The 23,516-nt window shown below is 44.7% G+C and overlaps 1 protein-coding gene across 2 annotated transcripts in view; it reads right to left on the reverse strand.

Moving 5' to 3' along the window:
- Positions 1-23,516, reverse strand: part of slc6a11b (solute carrier family 6 member 11b) — a 79,254-nt gene that overhangs the window by 42,393 nt on the left and 13,345 nt on the right. For both annotated transcript variants that reach the window (XM_014168361.2, XM_014168360.2), the window contains exon 6: positions 12,927-13,059. In XM_014168361.2, coding sequence (XP_014023836.1) covers positions 12,927-13,059 — 133 coding nt within the window. The remainder of the gene's footprint in view (positions 1-12,926; positions 13,060-23,516) is intronic.

Consider the following 23,516-nt stretch of genomic DNA (forward strand, 5'->3'; position numbering starts at 1 on the left):
CGTTTTTTAAAGACTCCACCCCTCCCATCTGAGCCCAAGCGAACTGATATAAGACAGGTAAATTGCAGAACCTGGCGTTAGGGCTGGAAAATGTGCCAGTACGCCAGTTTTTACATGACGAAATTGCGTTTGACACTAGCGCCGCCTTAACGCCAGCCGAAAATAGAGCCCTCAGGATCTCGTCACGGTATCTCTGTGCATTCAAATTACCATCAATAAAATGCAATTGTGTTCATTGTCTGTAGCTTATGCCTGCCCATACCATAACCCCACCTCCACCATGGGACACTCTGTTCACAACGTTGACATCAGCAAACCGCTCGTCCATAAGTCTGCCATCTGCCCGGTACAGTTGAAACCGGGATTCGTCCATGAAGATCACACTTCTCCACCGTGCTAGTGGCCATCAAAGGTGAGCATTTGCTCACTGAAGTCGGTTACGACACCAAACTGCAGTCAGGTCAAGACACTGGTGAGGACGACGAGCACACAGATGAGCTTCCCTGAGACGGTTTCTGAGAGTTTGTGCAGAAATTATTGAGTTGGGCAAACCCACAGTTTCATCAGCTGTCCAGGTGGCTGGTCTCAGACGATCCCACAAGTGAAGAAGCCGGATGTGGAGGTCCTGGGCTGGTGTGGTTACATGTGGTCTGCGGTTGTGAGGCCTGTTGGATGCATTGCCAAATTCTCTAAAGCGACGTTGGAGGCGGCTTATGGTAGAGAAATTAACAATACATTCTCTGGCAACAGCTCTGCTGGACATTACTGCAGTCAGCATGCCAATTTCACGCTCCCTCAGAACTTGAGACACCTGTGGCATTGTGTTACTCCTTGCTCCAGCCAAACACTACCCCACGTCTTGGTATGGTAAGCAACTCCAGTGTATATTTCGCCTTGTGTTTTAGGTTATTGTTCTGCTGAAAGGTGAATTCATCTCCCAGTGCCTGGTGGAAAGCAGACTGAACCAGGTTTTCCTCGAGGATTTTGCCTGTGGTTAGCTCTATTCCATTTCTTTTTTATCCTGAAAAACTCCCCAGGCCTTAACGATGACAAGCATTCCCCATAACATGATGCAGCCACCACTATGCTTAAAAATAGGGAGAGTGGTGCACAGCAATGTGTTATATTGGATTTGCCCCGAACATAACACTTTGTATTCAGGACAAAAAGTGAATTGCTTTGCTAATGTTTTTTGCAGTATTACGTTAGTGCCTTGTTGCAAACAGGATGCAAGTTTTGTCATATTTGTATTCTGTAAAGGCTTCCATCTTTTCACTTTGTCAATTAGGTTAGTATTGTGGAATAAGTACAATGTTGTTTTTTTCCTCTCACAGCCATTAAACTCTAACTGCTTTAAAGTCACCATTGGTGAAATCCCTAAACAGTTTCCTTTCTCTCCGGCAACTGAGTTAGGAAGGACGCCTGCATCTTTGTAGGGGTGTATTGATACACCTTCCAAAGTGTAATTAATAACTTCACCATGCTCAAAGGGATATTCAATATCTGCTTTTTTTTTTACCCATCTACCAATAGGTGCCCTTATTTGCGAGGTATTGGAAAACATCCCCATAAACTCGAACTGTTTTAACCCAGTCTAAGCCAGGGGAGGTGGAGGGTTCTATTAAGCTATATGGAATTGTTTTAAGGATCATTCACACATACATGTACTGTATATATATTTGTACACATATTTAACACCATATTATTAAACATAATTCATATACTGTACCAGTTAAAAGTTTGAACAAAAAAAATATCCTCAGTGTACAATGTAAAACACCAAATAATGCATGCAGAGCAGAATTAGGCCAGTACCTGCTAATTATCAAAATCCAGAAAAAGAGCTGTTGAATTCTACAACCACCTAAAAAGGAAGCGATTCCCAAACCTTCCACAACAAAGCCATCACCTACAGAGAGATGAACCTGGAGAAGAGTCCCCTAAGCAAGCTGGTCCTGGGGCTCTGTTCACAAACACAATCACACCCCACAGAGCCCCAGGACAGCAACACAATTAGACCCAACCAAATCATGAGAAAACAAAAAGATAATTACTTGACATATTGGAAAGAATTAACAAACAAAAAAACTGAGCAAACTATTTTCCCTTTTGTACTTTAACGATTTGCACATAATATGACATTTGAAATGTCTTTATCCTTTTGGAACTTTCTGTGAGTGTAATGTTTACTGTTCATTTTTTTATTGTTTATTTCACTTTTTTTTTATTATCTATTACACTTGCTTTGGCAATGTAAACATATGTTTCCCATGCCAATAAAGCCCTTTAATTGTCATTGAATTGAGAGAGAGAGAGAGAGAGAAAGAGGCAGAGGGGAGAGACAGGGGGATTTAAGGAGGGGAGGGAGAGATAAAAAGCGAGAGAGAGAGTTACCTCCCCTCCCTATTTGTGTAGAGGACAGCTTCTGAGCCAGACACTGAACATCATGTTGTCATCCATAACCCCAGCACAGCTCTAAGTATTCTATTTGTGTCTCTTTCCTCTCCTCTGTGTGTTGGAGAGGGGAGATGTGGTTTCTACTGAGTGATTTTTCCACCACTATATTTCGTAATCCTTCAATCCTTCTAGCTCCAGCCTCTTCCCTCTTTCCCTCCATCACACTGTCCTACCATTTCTTTATCTCTCCATCCCTCCATCTCAACCGCTCGCTGGCTCGAAGCACCGGTCTCTTCCCTCCCTCCCTCCCTCCCTCCCTCCCTCCCTCCCTCCCTCCCTCCCTCCCTCCATCCCTCCATCCTCGAGAGAATTAGTGTCTCAATTAGGTTCTTTAGAGCAGAGTCCTGCCGTCTTGGCACAGGCACACACCATTCCTTTAACCCCTTCAGCGTTCCCCCACAATGCTTGGCACACAGTCACAACTCCTCTCACCCGACTAGCTACATCAGTCAGTGTGGCCGCCAACTTGTCATTCAGCCATGTTGAATAGAGTTACATAACTCCTGTTGGGAGTTCTCATGTCAATCATATATATATATGGGAACTCAACGGAATCAAACTTGCTTCATTGCAGCATATTATGTGAACCTCTTATGTGAACCAGTAGTCAAGTTAAAAAAAAAACTATTTATCTGTTCATTCTGATCTAGCTTGCAGAAGAAGGGAGTCTAATAAAATGATCACATCTCAAACCCAATGCCATCACACCACCCCAGCAAATGACTGAGCAAGTCATTTGGGGGAACAAATATAATGTTCCCCCCAAAAAAAGTAAAATATGAACTTGGAGGTATGATATTTGTGCATCATCATTCATTATTCACTCATCATTCAGGATTATCCACATTCACATTAATTTAGAAAACACTATTATATATTATAATAAAAGTGACTCCAAAATGACACAATACATTAATTTACCATTAATTTCTATTGGGCACAAAATAATCTGGAACACAACCAGAATCACAAGCTTGATGTAATCATTGCATGCTATGATTAATGGAACCAAATACTTCACTTTTTACTACGTTTAATACACTACAAGTGAATTTGTCTCAATACTTTTGGTCCCCTAAAACTATGTACAAAAAGGGGTGTAATTTCTAAACGGTTCACCCGATATGGATACAAATACCCTAAAATTAAAGCTGACAGTCTGAACTAAAACCTCATAGTCATTGTATCATTTCAAATCCAAAGTGCTGGAGTACATAGCCCCAAAAAATATTGGGTCACTGTCCCAATACTTTTGGAGCTCACTGTACATTTAACCACAGCAGACAGCTCACTGTACATCTAGAGAGAGAGAGAAAGAGAGAGGATGAGGGGAGAGAGGGGAGGAGGGGAGAGAGAGGTGAGGAGGGGAGAGAGAGAGAGAGAGAGGAGAGAAAGAAATGAGAGTGAGGCTAGGAGAAGGAACTCTGCATGCTCCTCATGAACGCTCTACTTTCCTCTCAATGAAAGCAGAAATCAATCTTGGACTGTTCCCTAAAGACCCGGGCCATGAAGGAGCATTCTTTCGGCTTACTTCACGTTGGGACAAAAGACACTTCAGGAGATATAGGCCTCCTTCGCTGCCGAGTCCCCTTTTCTCCTGTACAATGTGAGCCCATTCATTTTTCCACATCTCTCTTCATTTCTCTTTCTCTACTCCCCTTCTCATTCTGGCTCATTGAATCTGTTTTACTTTCTTAAAGACAGCAGGGAGAATGGAAGGGACTGGGAGAGGCTCAAAGAACGGAAAGGGGGACAGGGAGAGAGAGGCGCAGAGAGGGGAACAGGGAACGTGGAGAGGGGGGACGGAAGGGGACAAGGCATGGAGAGGGGGACAGGGAGGTTGGAGAAGGGGACAGGGAGAGAGAGGCACAGAGAGGGGACAGGGAGGTTGGAGAGAGGGACAGGGAGAGAGGGACACGGAGAGGGGGGCAGGGAGGTTGGAGAGAGGGACAGGGAGAGAGAGGCACGGAGAGGGAGATGGAGAAGGGGGACAAAGCATGGAGAGGGGGACAGGGAGGTTGAAGAGGTGGACAGGGAAAGAGAGGCACGGAGAGGGGGACAGGGAGGTTGGAGAGAGGGACAGGGAGAGAGGGACACGGAGAGGGGGGCAGGGAGGTTGGAGAGAGGGACAGGGAGAGAGGGGCACGGAGAGGGGGGCAGGGAGGTGGGAGAGGGGGACAGGGAGAGAGAGGCACGGAGAGGGAGATGGAGAAGGGGGACAAAGCATGGAGAGGGGGACAGGGAGGTTGAAGAGGTGGACAGGGAAAGAGAGGCACGGAGAGGGGGACAGGGAGGTTGAAGAGGGAGACAGGGAGAGAGGCACGGAGATGGGGACGGAGAAGGGGGACAAAGCACGGAGAGGGGGACAGGGAGGTTGGAGAGAGGGACAGGGAGAGAGGGGCACGGAGAGGGGGGGCAGGGAGGTGGGAGAGGGGGACAGGGAGAGAGAGGCACGGAGAGGGAGATGGAGAAGGGGGACAAAGCATGGAGAGGGGGACAGGGAGGTTGAAGAGGTGGACAGGGAAAGAGAGGCACGGAGAGGGGGACAGGGAGGTTGAAGAGGGAGACAGGGAGAGAGGCACGGAGATGGGGACGGAGAAGGGGGACAAAGCACGGAGAGGGGGACAGGGAGAGAGGGGCACGGAAAGAGGACAAGGAGGTTGATTATACACAGAAACGGTGACTGAGTTTGTCAGAAAATGTATAGGCGATGTTGTTCCCACTGTGACTATTAAAACCTAACCCTAACCCAAACAAGGAAAACCGTGGATAGATGGCAGCATTCGTGCAAAACTGAAAAGCGCAAACCACCGTATTTAACCATGGCAAGGTGACTGGGAATATGGCCGAATACAAACAGTGTAGTTATTCCCTCCGTAAGGCAATCAAACAGGCAAAACATCAGTACAGAGACAAAGTAGAATCGCAATTCAACGGCTCAGACATGAGACGTATGTGGCAGGGTCTTGCTCCCGGACAAGCTAAACACCTTCTTCGCCCGCTTTGAGGATAACACAGTGCCACCAACGCGGTGTGGTGGCTAATTTCTGCATTACCAAATGAGGAGAGTTACAAACTTCACACACCAGTCAGAGTTATACTTATAACTACATCTTTAATAATTAAGAGCTTTTTGCAAAAGCCCTTTGACTTTCAATAATGCGCTATCTCACATGAATCATTGAAAAGTGATTACACAAAAGTACAAAGATCTTTTATAGCCAAGATACACCCCTCTCAACGTACATGACGAACCACAGATACATAGAATGGGTCACAAGGTTAAGTTTTGTATGAAAGATATCTATAAAACATATCAGACAGCAACTGCTGTGTCAACAGTTTTCATTGTATAGACCAGTGTCTGGTCCTCCTACTCCAAACTGGAACCGTCTCTCCCTGGTACGGTATAGAACAGAAACACCATCTCATCCAATGGCATAAATCAATTGACAACTGTAGATACTCCCATCTCAAGTAAACCCCCTCTTGACTCCACTCCTGGACAAGCTCACTGAGGGGAGTGTGCCTCTAGGTCATACACTATCCCAAGATAAGTGCAACATCAGAGAGGACATACAATGGTCCAGACACTGCCATACACCTTCCCCCAATGCCAAAGGAGGGAGTGACTTGCGCACAGACATTGTGGAGACAAGTAATTGGTTCCCCATTAATCACGCCATCCCTTCACATGGTTTACAGATACATTCACATATGACAAGTATCACACATAAGCATATTATGCAAATAAAACATCTTAATTATCTATGTTACCCAACTAATTCTGATTCATCTGCCACAGCGGCCCGCTCCCAAGGACTGTGGGCTCTCGTTCTCCCTGGCAGACATGAGTAAGACATTGAAGCGTGTTAACCCTCGCAAGGCAGCCGGCCCAGACAGCATCTCAAGCTGCGTCCTCAGAGCATGCGCAGACCAGCTGGCTGGAGTGTGTACAGACATATTCAATCTCTCCCTATCCCAGTCTGCTGTCCCCACCTGCTTCAAGGTGTCCACCATTGTTCCTGTACCCAAGAAAGCAAAGGTAACTGAAATCAATGACTATTGCTCCGTAGCACTCACTTCTGTCATCATGAAGTGCTTTGAGAGGCTAGTTAAGGATCACCTCTACATTACCGGACACCCTAGACTCAGTTCAATTTGCATACCGCCCCAATAGATACACAGACGATGTAATCGCCATCACACTGCACACTGCCCTATCCCATCAAGACAAGAGGAATACCTATGTAAGAATGACGTTAATTGACTATAGCTCAGCCTTCAAAACAATAGTACCCTCCAAGCTCATCATTAAGCTCGGGGCCTGGGTCTCAACCCTGCCTTGTGAAACTGGGTCCTGGACTTCCTGACAGGCCGCCCCCAGGTGGAGAAGGTAGAAAACAACACCTCCACTTCGCTGATCCTCAACACAGGGGCCCCACAAGGGTGCGTGCTCAGCCCCCTCCTGTACTCCCTGTTCACCCATGACTGTGTGGCCACGCACGCCTCGAACTCAATCATCAAGTTTCCAGACGAAACAACAGAAGTAGGCCTGATTACCAACAATGATGAGACAGCCTACAGGGAGGAGGTGAGGGCCCTGGCGCCTCTGCCTCAACGTCAACAAAATGAAGGAGCTGATCGTGGACTTCAGAAAACAGCAGAGGGAGCACCCCACTATCCACATAGACGGGACGCAGTGGAGAAGATGGAAAGATTCAAGTTCCTCGGCGTACACATCACTGACAATCTATAATGGACATCACTGACAATCTGAAACAGCACCTATTCAACTGCAGGAGGCTGAAGAAATTCAGCTTGGCCCCTAGGACCCTCACAAGCTTTTACAGATGCACAATTGAGAGCATGCTGTCGGGCTGTATCACCGCCTGGTACGGTAACTGCACCGCCCGCAACCGCAGGGAATTCCAGAGGGTGGTGCGGTCTGCCCAATGCATCAACGGGAGCACACTGCCTTCCCTCCAGGACACCTACAGCACCGGATGTCACAGGAATGCCAAAAATATCATCAAGGACATTAACCACACGAGCCAATGACATTAACCACAGTACAGCTGCATCAAAGCTGGGACTGAGAGTCTGAAAAACATCAGAATGTTAAACAGCCATCACTAGCCGGGTACCACCCGGTTACTCAATCCTGCACCTTAGAGGCTGCTGCCCCATGTACATAGACATGGAATCACTGGTCACTTTAATAATCCAGGTGTCGCCCATCTTCCCTATTATCCCCTGTGTATTTATACCTGTGTTCTCTATTTGTCTGTTGCCAGTTCATCTTGTTTATCAACCCAAACACCGTTTTTGTGTCAGCTCCTGCTTTTCCCCAGTCTCTCTTTTCTCATCCTTCTGGTTTTTGACCCTTGCCTGTCCTGACCCTGTACCCACCCGCCTGACCACTCTGCCTGCCCCTGAGCCTGCCTGCCATCCTGTACCTTTGCCCCTGTTGCTCTAATAAACATCGTTACTTCGACACGGTCTTCATCTGGGTCTTACCTTGATACCTGATAGTATGAACTGGCCATGACTGACCCAGCTGACCCGGGCCAGTTGCGCAACGCCATCTCCACCCACGGAGCCACCATCGGGAGGCACGAGGAAATGCTTCGTGGCCTTGTGGAGGGGGGTCCAAACGTTAGCTGAATGCCATGACCGGGCATTTGGACAGTTTGCTGGAGCAATTCCACGGGTTGTCTGGGAGGTCGCCTACGACGGTGGTAACCCCACAGCTCCTCAGCGACTCAGCTGCTAGCAGCGCCATCTCATTGGTCACTCAAGCTTCTCGGGAACCCCGCTTACCTCCTCCGGAACGCTTCAATGGAGAGCCGAGCACCTGTTGGGAATCCCTAGCTCAGTGTGCCCTCGTCTTTGAGCTTCGTGTCCTCTTGTCCTTTAAAGAAACCCGGCTCACCGGTAGGAGCAAGTACTCTAGTGGGCCATATGGAGAACGTTCCTGCTTTCCCTACTCGCACCCTTTTTCATGCCATTCTGCTGTGGGGAGACAAGTCCAAATCTCTCCGGGTTCTCATTGACTCTGGGGTTGATGAGAGCTTTTGGACGCTAGCCTGGCGTCCGAGCTGAACATCGCCACTCTGCCCCTCTCCATTCCCATGGACGTTAGAGCGCTGGAGGGGCGCTCTATAGGCGGAGTCGCCCACAACACCCTTCCCATCAACCCTCGGATGTTGGGGAACCACAGCGAGGTTATCCAGTTCCTGCTTATCAAGTCCCCTTTGATTCCTGTGGTATTGCGATTCTCCTGGCTCCAACGACACAAACCTCTCATTAATTGGTCTACTGGTGCCATCATGGGCTGGAGCCCGTTCTGCCATACCCATTGCCTGAAGTTAGGACAACCTGCCCCGGGACGTCTTCCTGGGGGCTCGGAAGGTGCTCCGGACCTCTCCGCCATTCCCACGGAGTACCAGGACCTCCGGGAGGGTTCAACCACGGGGCAGGGGTTTCAACTACCTTGTTTACAGGGAGGGTTATGGCCCGGAGGAGAGGTGCTGGGTCCCCGCTAGAGACATCCTGGACCCAGGCCTCATCACCTTCCACCGCCGACACCCCGGTCAACCAGGTATACACCCAGGTAGGATGCCAGGTGGTGCCCCTTGAGGGGGGGATACTGTCACACCCTGATCTGTTTCACCTGTCTTTGTGATTGACTCCACCCCCCTCCAGGTGTCGCCCATCTTCCCCATTATCCCCTGTGTATTTATACCTGTGTTCTCTGTTTGTCTGTTGCCAGTTCATCTTGTTTGTCAACCCAAACACTGTTTTTGTGACAGCTCCTGCTTTTCCCCAGTCTCTCTTTTCTTGTCCTTCTGGAAGTTGACCCTTGCCTGTCCTGACCCTGTACCCACCCGCCTGACCACTCTGCCTGCCCCTGAGCCTGCCTGCCGTCCTGTACCTTTACCTCTGTTGCTGTAATAAACATTGTTACTTCGACACGGTCTGCATCTGGGTCTTACCTTCATACCTGATATGAACACTAAGTCCCTTTAATAATGTTTATATATTGCTTTACTCATTTCATATGTATATACTGTATTCTATTCTACTGTATTTTAGTCAATGCCAAGCCGGCATTGCTCGATCTACATTTACATTTACATTTAAGTCATTTAGCGGACGCTCTTATCCAGAGTGACTTACAAATATTTATATATTTCTTTATTCCATTCTTTTACTTTTAGATGTGTGTATTGTTGTGAATTGTTAGATATTACTGCACTGTTGGAACACAAGCATTTCACTCCACCCGCAATAACATCTGCAAAATGTGTATATGTGAGCAATAAAATTTGATTTGATTTGGAGAGGGGTTTTTGCTTGCCTGAGGTAGAGTATCTCATGATAAGCTGTAGACCACACTATCTACCTAGAGAGCTTTCATCTGTATTTTTCATAGCTCTCTACATCCCACCATAGACCGATGCTGGCACTAAAACCTCAATGAGCCATATTCCGCCATAAGCGAACAGGAAAACGTTCATCCAGAGGTGGCGCTCCTAGTGGCCGGGGACTTTAATGCAGGGAAACTTAAATCCGGTTTACCAAATTTCTATCAGCATGTTAAATGTGCAACCAGAGGGTAAAAAAAACTCTAGACCACCTTTACTCCACACACTGAGGCACATACAAAGCTCTCCCTTGCCCTCCATTTGGCAAATCTGACCATAAATCTATCCTCCTGATTCCCGCTGACAAGCAAAAAACTAAAGCAGGAAGCACCAGTGACTTGGTCTATAAAAACATGGTCAGATGAAGCAGATGCTAAGCTACAGGACTGTTTTGCTAGCACGGACTGGAATATGTTTGGGATTCTTCCGATGGCATTGAGGTGTACACCACATCTGTCACTGGCTTCATTAATAAGTGCATCGATGACGTCGTCCCCACAGTGCCTGTATGTACATATCCCAACCAGAAGCCATGGATTACAGGCAAGATTCGCACTAAGCTAAAGCATAGGGCTGCCACTTCAAGGTGCGGGACTCTAATCCGGAAGCTTATAAGAAATTCCGCTATGCCCTCTGACGAACCATCAAACAGGCAAAGCGTCAATTCAGGAATAAGATTGAATAGTAATAATAATAATAATAATAATATAATAATAATACACAGGCTCCGATGCTCGTCGGATGTGGCAGGGCTTGCAAACTATTACAGACTACAAAGGGAAGCACAGCCGAGAGCTGCCCAGTGACACGAGCCTACCAGACGAGCTAAATAAGTTTATGCTCGCTTCGAGGCAAGTAACACAGAAACATGCATGAGAGCATCAGCTGTTCCGGAAGACTGTGTGATCACGCTCTCCGCAGCCGATGTGAGTAAGACCTTCAAACAGATCAACATTCACAAGGCCGCAGGGCCAGACAGATTACCAGGGTGTGTACTCTGAGCATGCGCTGACCAACTGGCAAGTGTCTTCAGTGACATTTTCAACCTCTCCCTGTCCGAGTCTGTAATACCATCATGTTTCAAGCCGACCACTATAGTCCCTGTGCCCAAGAACACTAAGGTAACCTGCCTGAATGACTACCGACCCGTAGCACTCACGTCTGTAGCCATTTAGTGCATTGAAAGGCTGGTCATGGCTCACATCAACACAACTATCCCAGAAACCCTAGACCCACTCCAATTTGCATAACTCCCTAACAGATCCACAGATGATGCAATCTCTATTGCACTCCACACTGCCCTTTCCCACCTGGACAAAAGGAACACCTATGTGAGAATGCTATTCATTGACTACAGCTCAGCGTTCAACACAATAGTGCCCTCAAAGCTCATCACAAAGCTAAGGACCCTGGGACTAAACACCTCCCTCTGCAACTGGATCCTGGACTTCCTGACGGGCCGCCCCAGTTGATAAGGGTAGGTAACAAAACATCTGCCACGCTGATCCTCCACACGGATGCCCCTCAGGGGTGCGTGCTCAGTCCCCTCCTGTACTCCCTGTTAAGTCATGACTGCACGGCCAGGCACGACTCCAACACCATCATTAAGTTTGCCGACGACACAACAGTGGTAGGCCTGATCACCGACAACGATGAGACAGCCTATAGGGAGGAGGTCAGAGACCTGGCAGGGTGGTGCCAGGACAATAACCTCTCCCTCAATGTGATCAAGACAAAGGAGATGATTGTGAACTACAGGAAAAGGAGGACAGAGCACGCCCCCATTCTCATCGACGGGGCTGTAGTGGAGCAGGTTCAGAGCTTCAAGTCCCTCGGCGTCCACATCACCAATCAACTAACATGGTCCAAGCACACCAAGACAGTCGTGAAGAGGGCACGACAAAACCTTTTCCCCCTCAGGAGACTGAAAAGACTTGGCATAGGTCCTCAGATCCTCAAAAGGTTTTACAGCTGCACCATCGAAAGCATCCTGACTGGTTGCATCACTGCCTGGTACGGCAATTGCTCGGCCTCTGACCGCAAGGCACTACAGAGGGTAGTGCGTATGGCCCAGTACATCACTGGGGACAACCTTCCTGCCATCCAGGACCTCTATACCAGGCGGTGTCAGAGGAAGGCCCTAAAAATGGTCAAAGACTCCAGCTACCCTAGTCATATACTGTTCTCTCTGCTACCACACGGTAAGCAGTACCGGAGCACCAAGTCTAGGTCCAAGAGGCTTCTAAACAGCTTCTACCTCCAAGCCATAAGACTCCTGAACATCTAACCAAATGGCTACACAGACTATTTGCATTGCACCCCCCCCTCTACGCTTCTGCTACTGTCTGTTATTATCAATGCATAGTCACTTTAATAACTCTACCTACATGTATATATTATCTCAATTTTCTTCGACATCAGTGCCCCCGCACATTGACTCTGTACCGGTACCCCCTGTATATAGTCTCACTATTGTTATTTTATTGCTGCTCTTTAATTACTTGTTACTTTTATTTCTTATTCTTATCCGTATTTTTTTAAACTGCATTGTTGGTTAAGGGCTCGTAAGTAAGTATTTCACTGTAAGGTCTACACCTGTTGCATTTGGCGCATGTGACAAATAAAATTTGATTTGATTTGAGAGAGGCTGGGGTTCTCTGGCTGGATGTTGGCAGTGGCTAGGAGAGGGGCCAGTATAAGGAGAAGAGGTGCATTCTGGGTAGAGGACAGAGTTAAGAGGAAAGAGCACCCTTAACACAGGAAGAAGAATATACAGAGCTTTCTTTGTAACAGGTATTACCCAAATCATTGCCCCGCCCCCACACATTCCCATGTCACACTACAGGTAAGATATTGCGGTGATGTTGTCACCATGAGTGAAGTCCTGTTCAAAGAGTTCCAGAACCTTCCATGTAACTCAATTCAATACCGTATCCAGGAAGTATCGAGAAAGATCTGCTTCATAGCTCGATCGAAATCTAAAGGCAATCTTCCGCAATACGGATTGACTGTTATAACTAAATATTTTTGTTTTTCTACCTTTCCGGTGGATTTGGGCCCTTTCCATATGCAGAAGTAGCAGATGACCCAAGCCAGAGCCAGACACAGAGCCAGTTCCCAGCGTAGCTTCCCGATGTGTTCAATCCCACTGGAGATCTTGAGGACACGACGTCTGTTCGAGCAACAACAACAACAAAAAAACATATCAGGAAAGACACACAATTAATAAAATATCTCTATAAAGAAATCTTTAATGTTGTTTAACATTAGACATGACATCCTAAACCATGGTTGGCGATCAATTGCATTTCAATTGGGGTTTTCTGTGAAATGGAATTGACCCCCAACCCTGCCCAGGACATACTGACCTATCGTGACATATTTCATGTGCGTTATCAATTAGGTGATTAACTGATTGAGTGTCTGTGTCTACAGTGAGAGAGAGAGAGGCCCGTAGCAATCTGGGTCCAACCCTGGTCATTGATCATCTATGTGTTCCCCCACCCAGAAACCAGTACCCAGAGAACCCAGGGCCTAGTACCCAGAGAACCCAGGGCCCAGTACCCAGGGAACCCAGGGCCCAGTACCCAGAGAACCCAGGGCCCAGTACGCAGGGAACCCAGTACCCAGAGAACCCAGGGCCCAGTACACAGGGAACCCAGTACCCAGAGAACCCAGGGCCCAGTACCCAGAGAACCCAGGGCCCAGTACGCAGGGAACCCAGTACCCAGAGAACCCAGGGCCCAGTACCCAGGGAACCCAGGGCCCAGTATGCAGGGAACCCAGTACCCAGAGAACCCAGGGCCCAGTACCCAGAGAACCCATGGCCCAGTTCCCAGGGTACCCATGGCCCAGTTCCCAGGGTACCCAGGGCCCAGTACCCAGGGAACCCAGGGCCCAGCACCCAGAGAACCCAGGGCCCAGTACCCAGGGCACCCAGGGCCCAGTACCCAGAGAACCCAGGGCCCAGTACGCAGGGAACCCAGTACCCAGAGAACCCAGGGCCCAGTACCCAGGGAACCCAGGGCCCAGTATGCAGGGAACCCAGTACCCAGAGAACCCAGGGCCCAGTACCCAGAGAACCCATGGCCCAGTTCCCAGGGTACCCAGGGCCCAGTACCCAGGGAACCCAGGGCCCAGTACCCAGAGAACCCAGGGCCCAGTACGCAGGGAACCCAGTACCTAGAGAACCTAGGGCCCAGTACCCAGGGAACCCAGGGCCCAGTACCCAGAAAACCCAGAGTACCCAGGGCCTAGTACCCAGTGAACCCAGGGCCCAGTACCCAGGGCCCAGTACCCAGAGAACCGAGGGCCCAGTATCCAGAGAACCCAGGGCCCAGTACCCTGGGAACCCAGGGCCCAGTACCCAGAGAATCCAGAGAACGCAGAGTCCAGTACCCAGAGAATCCAGAGAACCCAGGGCTCAGTACCCATCCAGGGTCCAGTACCCAGAGAATCCAGGGCCCAGTACCCAGAGAACCAAGGGCCCAGTACCCAGAGAATCCAGGGCCCAGAGAACCCAGGGCCCAGTACCCAGAGAACCCATGGCCCAGGGCAGAACACTGTTGAAACCAGTCTCGTTCTTTCACTACTCTGGGGTTGGAGTGGCAGCTAATAAGTCTTCCAGTGCCGCTGGGGTCCTGCCTGAACAAGAATCAAATGCCAGAGCTGGCTCTAGCCCGGTCCCAGATCTGTTAAAGTGCTGTTTGGCATGACAATGACCTTAAGAGTTGAACTAGGGCCACACTGGTCCCAGATCTGTTAAAGTGCTGTTTGGCATGACAATGACCTTAAGAGTTGAACTAGGGCCACACTGGTCCCAGATCTGTTAAAGTGCTGTTTGGCATGACAATGACCATAAGAGTTGAACTAGGGCCACACTGGTCCCAGATCTGTTAAAGTGCCATTTGGCATGACTGGTCCCAGATCAGTTTGTGATCTATAGTCGAGTTGTCATGCATGTCAATGACCATAAGCGTTGGCAAGATATCACATGCAGATTCGGGACCAGTCTGGCCCTGGTTCAACTCTTAAGGTTTGGGACCAGGCCAGAAAGACATCCACAGAGAATACCAAGTGACTTCAATATGGCTGCCATGGAGTCCATGAAGGGACAATGCTGACCTCACAAAACTAACAACACTTTCTAAAATGTGACATGACGATACTCTAAGTAGCATGAAACAAGTATACTGTAAAATGTGACATCACGATACTGTAAGTAGCATGAAACTAGTATACTGTAAAATGTGACATGACTATACTGTAAGTAGCATGAAAAAAGTATACTGTAAAATGTGACATGACGATACTGTAAGTAGCATGAAACAAGTATACTGTAAAATGTGACATGACGATACTGTAAGTAGCATGAAACAAGTATACTGTAAAATGTGACATCACGATAGTGTAAGTAGCATGAAACTAGTATACTGTAAAATGTGACATGACTATACTGTAAGTAGCATGAAACAAGTATACTGCCACTTACACAACACTTAGTTGTTGTCAATTCTCCATGAACACCAGATTATAGTACAGATGCCATGTCGTCATTTGAGCCAGTTTCTCACAGCAGATAAATAAACCTGCAGCAACAGGAAATGTGAATTGTAGATTATAATTAATGGACATGTTTTGTAGGGGTTGATACATTTTTTCGTTAGGGCAAATCATGTCTGAAATTCTAAAGTGGAAATTACAAACTATTGAATACACTACAAGTTTGCATTTCCAGCTGCGCAGGAAAATTCCTGCAACAACAGGACGATCAAATGAAGGTAATGCATCTGTAAAAGGGTAGGAAACTGGTTAGCCAGCCGATTCAAACTCCTACTCTGGCTCAATCTCGGAGAGCTACAGTAGCATAGGCTAACCTCTGAATAGGCTAACCATAGCATAGGCTAACCTCTGAATAGGCTAACCATAGCATAGTCTAACCTCTGAATAGGCTAACCATAGTATAGGCTAACCTCTGAATAGGCTAACCATAGCATAGACTAACCTCTGAATAGGCAAACCATAGGATAGGATAACCTCTGAATAGGCTAACCATAGCATAGGCTAACCTCTGAATAGGCTAACCATAGCATAGGCTAACCTCTGAATAGGCTAACCGTAGCATAGGCTAACCTCTGAATAGGCTAAGCATAGCATAGGCTAACCTCTGAATAAGCTAACCTCTGAATAGGCTAACCATAGCATAGGCTAACCTCTGAATAGGCTAACCATGGCATAGGATAACCTCTGAATAGGCTAACCATAGCATAGGATAACCTCTGAATAGGCTAACCATAGCATAGGATAACCTCTGAATAGGCTAACCTCTGAATAGGCTAACCATAGGATAGGCTAACCTCTGAATGTGATGTGATAAGCCAGGTAACCAAACAGGGTTTTGCTACGGTACTTTGACTCAACCTGCTCCTAGAGTAGATGACTATCAGCGTTCGCTAGCTGTTTGGCATCGCTCCTATAGCCGGGTCAACGATTGTCCAGGTTCAGAGAGATATCATAGGCTACCTGTGTGTCCCAAAACACACCCTATTCCCTATATAGTGCACAACATTTGATCAAGGCCCTATGGGTAGTGCACTATATAGGGAATAGTGTGACATTTGGGGCAGAGCCTCGCAGTGATACAGTAGCCTTGCCATCTCCTCTATGGCCGCCTGCCCTTTGGCAGCCAAACAGGAATCCTGCTCCCAACAACACAACATGCTGACACGAGCAGATTTGTCTCCACATCATAACATCTCTGGCTGTGCAAGAGCTCCACTGACGCTGGTAGACATAGAACAATTTAAAATGACTGACAAATTATTAGGGAAATGGTTAAGTATGTCAATTGTAGGCTACAGCAAATTGTTGTCAGTGCTCTTGGGTTGCACACTGAGTTTCCCTCAGTTTTACCGGAGTATTGTAGCCAAACCAACAGTAGGCTGTCTACATATACACTAATGTACTGGAGCCCAGGATTTGGGGTCAATTCCGTTTCAATTCCAGTCAATTCACGAAGTAAAACCAAATTCCAATTCCAAATTTTGCTAATTGAAAAGCATTGAATATTATTGGAATTGTAAATTCATTGTACTTCCTGAATTGACTGGAATTTGAAATGGAATTGACTTTAAATCTGCTGGCTGGCTACACTTACAGTAGCCACAGGGATACAGCTATCTAGGTTACAATGGAGCTCGCTTCGCCTCGAATAGCTAACAAACGTCTCCAGCGTTGTAGAAGCTGTGTTTACTACGCTCTTACGCGGGACAATATTGACAATCCGGAGTTCCAATGTTCCAGGTTCGGCGCAGATTGACATGAGGAATAGCTTGGTGCCTGTGCCTTCATCTCTGGGACTGCCTGTGTCTGCGACGGCTGTGTTGACTCCGACTACTCTGACTCCAGCAGAGGCTTAGAGTTCGGCTCCTTTCCCTCTCTATGGATTTGATGGGGCACTTCCTGCTGTGGGAGGACTGGACCTATCGCCAGGAGCAGCGGGCCTACGCTATCCTGCTTCTCGTGGGCCAGTGAAAGGTTCAACAAATTGTGTGAGGGGTAGGAATGGGTAGATTTCTTCCATCCCCCTCTCCATCAGTTGTATTGGACAGTTCAACGGTGAGAAATGTCTCAGTCCCTGAAACTAAAACGTTGTGGTATCCAGGAGCACGAGTACAGGACATCAATTAGCTGCTCCCAAACATTTTAAACCTGCATTAGGAAATTGAGTCTATCATAGTTAATGTGGGATTCAAGGACATTATGAAGGACAGCTGAAGATGGATTTTACAGAACTGATTGGTTCTCTGCTTGACACCAACAAACGCCCCATAATATCTGGCCCGCTGCCCTCCCTAAATCATGGCAATGAACAGTTCAGCAGACGGTTAGGCCTCCATAACTGGCTACGAGACTAATACATGTGGTTAACATGTGCTGTCAATTTTGATACCTTCTGGAATCAAAGCTTGTTTAATAAGGAGAATGGGATCCACCCAAATCATTTGGGTTCCTGGATCCTTTCACAGCATTATAAGGCTGTGTTGAGACAATGACTTACCAATGACCCAAAACCAGCTCAGTTAATCCCTACCATTGTGAAACTGAGTCATCATAATGCTCCAGCAAATGTACATTATCCCAGGTGTGTTGGAAGACACAATGTAGGTAATCTAATTTATGTCCCTCTAACTGCACTGAATGCCTCTGTTGACCCTACAGCTATTGTACGCAGTAATTATGTGCCTATGAACCAGAGTTATACTGTTAGCACTGAGGCGGTGTGCCCTAGTAGGAAGTCCACTGTGTGCAGCTCACCCTGCACTAAACATCAATAACATAAGCATGTCTACTTCTGATACGCTTCCCAGTAAAGCAATGAAAACAATCAAGAATCCCAGAAAAGTGTTAAAAATAGCCCACGTTAACATATGTAGCTTAAGAAATAAGGTTCATGAAATCAATACTTTGCTAGCAACAGATGGCAGATTCTGACAATCTCTGAAACTCACTTAGATAATACATTTGATGATACAGTGGTAGCAATACATGGTTATAACATCTACAGAAAAGACAGAAATTCCAACGGTGGAGGTGTTGCTGTTTATATTCAGTACCACATTCCTATAACGCTTCGAGGCGATCTAATGTTAAATTCTGTTGAAGTCATATGGCTACAGGTTCATCTGCCTCTCCTAAAGCCCATTCTGGTGTGAAGCTGCTATAGACCAACAAGTGCTAACAGTCAGTATCTGGATAACATGTGTGAAATGTTTGATAATGTATGTGATATCAAAAGAGAAGTATATTTTCTGGGTGATTTAAATATTGACTGGGTTTCATCAAACTGCCCACTCAAGAAAAAACTTCAAACTGTAACCAGTGCCTGCAACCTGCAAATCAGGTAATCAGTCAACCTACCAGGGTAGTTACAAACAGCACAGGAATGAAATCATCAACATGTATGGATCACATATTTACTAATGCTGCAGAAATGTGCTTTAAAGCAGTATCCAGATCCATTGGATGTAGTGATCACAATATAGTAGCCATATCTAGGAAAACCAACGTTTCAAAGACTGGGCCTAATATAGTGTATAAGAGGTCGTAAAATAACTTTAGTAGTGATTCCTATGTTGTTGATGTAAAGAATATTTGTTGGTCTGTGGTGTGTAATGAGGAGCAACCAGACGCTGCACTTGACACATTTATGAAATTGCTTATTCCAGTTACTAATAAGCATAAACCGATTAAGAAAATGACTGTAAAAACAGTTAAATCCCTGTGGATTGATGAGGAATTAAAAATGGTATGGTTGAGAGCGATGATGCAAAAGGAATGGCAAAAAAGTCTGTCTACACAACCGATTGGCAAAGGTACTGCAAATTGATAAATCATGTGACTAAACTGAATAAAAATAAGAAGAAACTATACTATGAAACAAAGATAAATGACATAAAGAATGACAGTAAAAAGCTTTGAAGCACCTTAAATGACATTTTGGGCAAAAAGGCAAACTCAGCTCCCTTATCATTGCTCATTCATCACAAAACCCACTTATATTTCCTATTATTTTAATAATTTTTTTTTTTCGGCAAGATTAGCAAATTTAGGCATGGCATGCCAGCAACAAAACGCTGACACTACACATCCAAGTATAACTGATTAAATTATGAAAGACAAGCATTGTAAATCTGAATTCTGTAAAGTGAGTGTGGAAGAAGTGAACAAATTATTGTTGTCTATCAACAATGACAAGCTGCCGGGGTCTGACAACTTGGATGAAAAATTACTGAGGATAATAACTTACGATATTGACACTCCTATATGCCATATCTTCAATTTAAGTCAACTAGAAAGTGTGTGTCCTCAGGCCTGGAGGGAAGCAAAAGTAATTCCTCTACCCAAGAATAGTAAAGCCTCCTTTACTGTCTCAAATAGCCAATCAGCCTGTTGCCAATCCTTAGTAAACTTTTTGGGAAAAAATGGTGTTTGACCAGATACAATGCTATTTTACTGTAAAAAAAATAAAACTGACAACAGACTTTCAGAACGCTTATAAAGAAGGACGTTCAACAATCACGGCACTTACACAAATGACTGATGATTGGCTGAGAGAAATTGATGATAAAAAGATTGTGGGAGCTGTTTTGTTAGATTTCAGTGTGGTTTTGACATTTTCGATCTAGTCCGCTGATGGAAAGACGTATTTGTTATGGTTTTACCCTGCTATATTGTGGATAAATAGTTACCTGTCTAACGGAACACAGAGGGTATTTTTTAATAGAAGCCTCTCCAACATAATCCAAGTAGATTCAGGAATTCCCCAGGGCAGCTGTCTAGGCACCTTACTTTTTTCAATCTTTGTCCATAATGAAGGACTGCTCCGCCTTTTTAACAACACTATCAACAAGGCAGGTCCTACAGGCTCTATTTTTGTCGCACCTGGACAACTGCGCAGTCGTGTGGTCAGGTGCCACAAAGTGAGACCTCAGTAAATTGCACTTGTCTCAGAACAGGGCAGCACGGCTGGCCCTTAAATGTACACGGAGAACTAACATTAATAATATGGATCTAAATCTCTCATGGCTCATGTGGAAGAGAGATTGACTTCATCACTACCTTTTTTTGTTGACATGCTGAATGCACCGAAGAGTCTGTTTAAATTACTAGCACACTGCTCGGACACCCAGCATACCCCACAAAACATGCCACCAAAGGTCTCTTCACAATCCCCAAGTCCAGAACAGACTATTGGAGGTGCACAGTACTACATAGAGCCATGACTACATGGAACTCTATTCCACATCAGGTAACTGATGCAAGCAACAACAAAAATATGAAAATACACCTTATGGAACAGCGGGGACTGTGAAGAGACACACACACAGGCACAGTCACAGGTTCACATGATAAAACACGCACTCTACACACACGTACACATGGATGTTGTACTGTAGATATGTGATAGTAGAGTAGTGGCCTGAGGGAACACACTAAATGTATTGGGTAAAGTGTTTTTCAATGTAATGTCATGTAATAATTACAATTGTATATAACTGCCTTAATGTTGCTGGACCCCTAGAAAAGTAGCTGCTGCCTTGGCAGGAACTAACGAGGATCCATAAAAAAACCCAGGAAGAGTAGCTGCTGCCTTGGCAGGAACTAATGAGGATCCATAATAAACCCCAGGAAGAGTAGCTGCTGCCTTGACGGGAACTAATGAGGATCCATAATAAACCCCAGGAAGAGTAGCTGCTGCCTTGGCAGGAACTAATGGGGATCCATAATAAACCCCAGGAAGAGTAGCTGCTGCCTTGGCAGGAACTAATTGGGAGCCATAATAAACCCCAGGAAGAGTAGTTCAGCCACACAGTATGGTGTAGTACAGCTATATAGTACAGTATAGTTCAGCTATATAGTACAGTATAGTTCAGTCATACAGTATGGTGTAGTTAGTCAGCCATACAGTATGGTGTAGTTAGTCAGCCATACAGTATGGTGTAGTTCAGCTATATAGTACAGTATGGTTCAGCCATACAGTATGGTGTAGTTCAGCTATATAGTACAGTATAGTTCAGCTATATAGTACAGTATAGTTCAGCCATACAGTATGGTGTAGTACAGCTATATAGTATGGTGTAGTACAGCTATATAGTACAGTATAGTTCAGCTATATAGTATAGTATAGTTCAGCTATATAGTACAGCATAGTTCAGCTATACAGTATAGTATAGTACAGCTATATAGTATAGTATAGTATAGTACAGCTATATAGTATAGTACAGAACAGCTATATAGTATAGTATAGCATAGTTCAGCTATATAGTATAGTACAGTACAGCTATATAGTATAGTATAGTATAGTACAGCTATATAGTAAAGTATAGTACAGTACAGCTATATAGTATAGTATAGTACAGCTATATAGTAAAGTATAGTACAGCTATATAGTATAGTATAGTTCAGCTATATAGTATAGTTCAGCTATATAGTACAGTATAGTTCAGCCATACAGTACGGTGTAGTTCAGCTATATAGTACAGTATAATTCAGCTATATAGTACAGTATAGTTCAGCTATATAGTACAGTATAGTTCAGCTATATAGTACAGTATAGTTCAGCTATATAGTATAGTATAGTTCAGCTATATAGTATAGTACAGCTATATAGTATAGTATAGTATAGTATAGTACAGGTATATAGTATAGTATAGTTCAGCCATACAGTATGGTATAGTTAGTCAGCAGCATACATACAGTATAGTATAGTATAGTATAGTATAGCTATACAGTATAGTATAGTTCAGCTATATAGTATAGTATAGTTCAGCCATGCAGTATAGTACAGTACAGTATAGTATAGTATAGAATAGTATAGTATAGTTCAGCCATACAGTATAGTATAGTACAGCTATATAGTATAGTATAGTACAGCTATATAATATAGTATAGTACAGCTATATAGTATAGTATAGTTCAGCTATATAGTACAGTATAGTTCAGCCATATAGTGTAGTATAGTTCAGATATATATTATAGTATAGTACAGCTATACAGTACAGTACAGTATAGTTCTGCTATATAGTATAGTACAGCTATATAGTATAGTATGGTACTGTTCAGCTATATAGTATAGTATAGTATAGTACGGCTATATAGCATAGTATAGTATAGTATAGTTCAGCTATATAGTATAGTATAGTACAGCTATATAGTATAGTATAGTACAGCTATATAGTATAGTATAGTATAGTATAGCTATATAGTATAGTATAGTATAGTATAGTATAGTATAGTACAGCTATATAGTATAGTATAGTATAGTTCAGCTATATAGTATAGTATAGTACATCTATATAGTATTTTATAGTATAGTACAGCTATACAGTATAGTATAGTTCAGCTATATAGTATAGTATAGTACAGCTATATAGTATAGTATAGTATAGTATAGTACAGCTATATAGTATAGTATAGTATAGTTCAGCTATATAGTATAGTACATCTATATAGTATTGTATAGTATAGTACAGCTATACAGTATAGTATAGTACAGCTATATAGTATAGTATAGTTCAGCTATATAGTATAGTATAGTACAGCTATATAGCATAGTATAGTTAAGCTATATAGTATAGTTCAGTTATATAGTATAGTATAGTATAGTATAGTTCAGCTATACAGTACAGTATAGTATAATACAGCTATATAGTATAGTATAGTTCAGCTATATAGTATAGTATAGTTCAGCTATATAGTATAGTATAGTTCAGCTATATAGTACAGTATAGTTCAGCTATATAGTACAGTATAGTTCAGCTATATAGTACAGTATAGTTCAGCTATATAGTATAGCTCAGCTATATAGTATAGTACAGCTATATAGTATTATATAGTATAGTATAGTACAGGTATATAGTATAGTATAGTTCAGCCATACAGTATGGTATAGTTAGTCAGCAGCATACATACAGTATAGTATAGTATAGCTATACAGTATAGTATAGTTCAGCTATATAGTATAGTATAGTTCAGCCATGCAGTATAGTACAGTATAGTACAGTATAGTATAGTATAGTATAGTTCAGCCATACAGTATAGTATAGTACAGCTATATAGTATAGTATA

The sequence above is a fragment of the Salmo salar genome, chromosome ssa22 (assembly GCF_905237065.1).
Source record: "Salmo salar chromosome ssa22, Ssal_v3.1, whole genome shotgun sequence".
Classification (NCBI taxonomy): domain Eukaryota; kingdom Metazoa; phylum Chordata; class Actinopteri; order Salmoniformes; family Salmonidae; genus Salmo; species Salmo salar.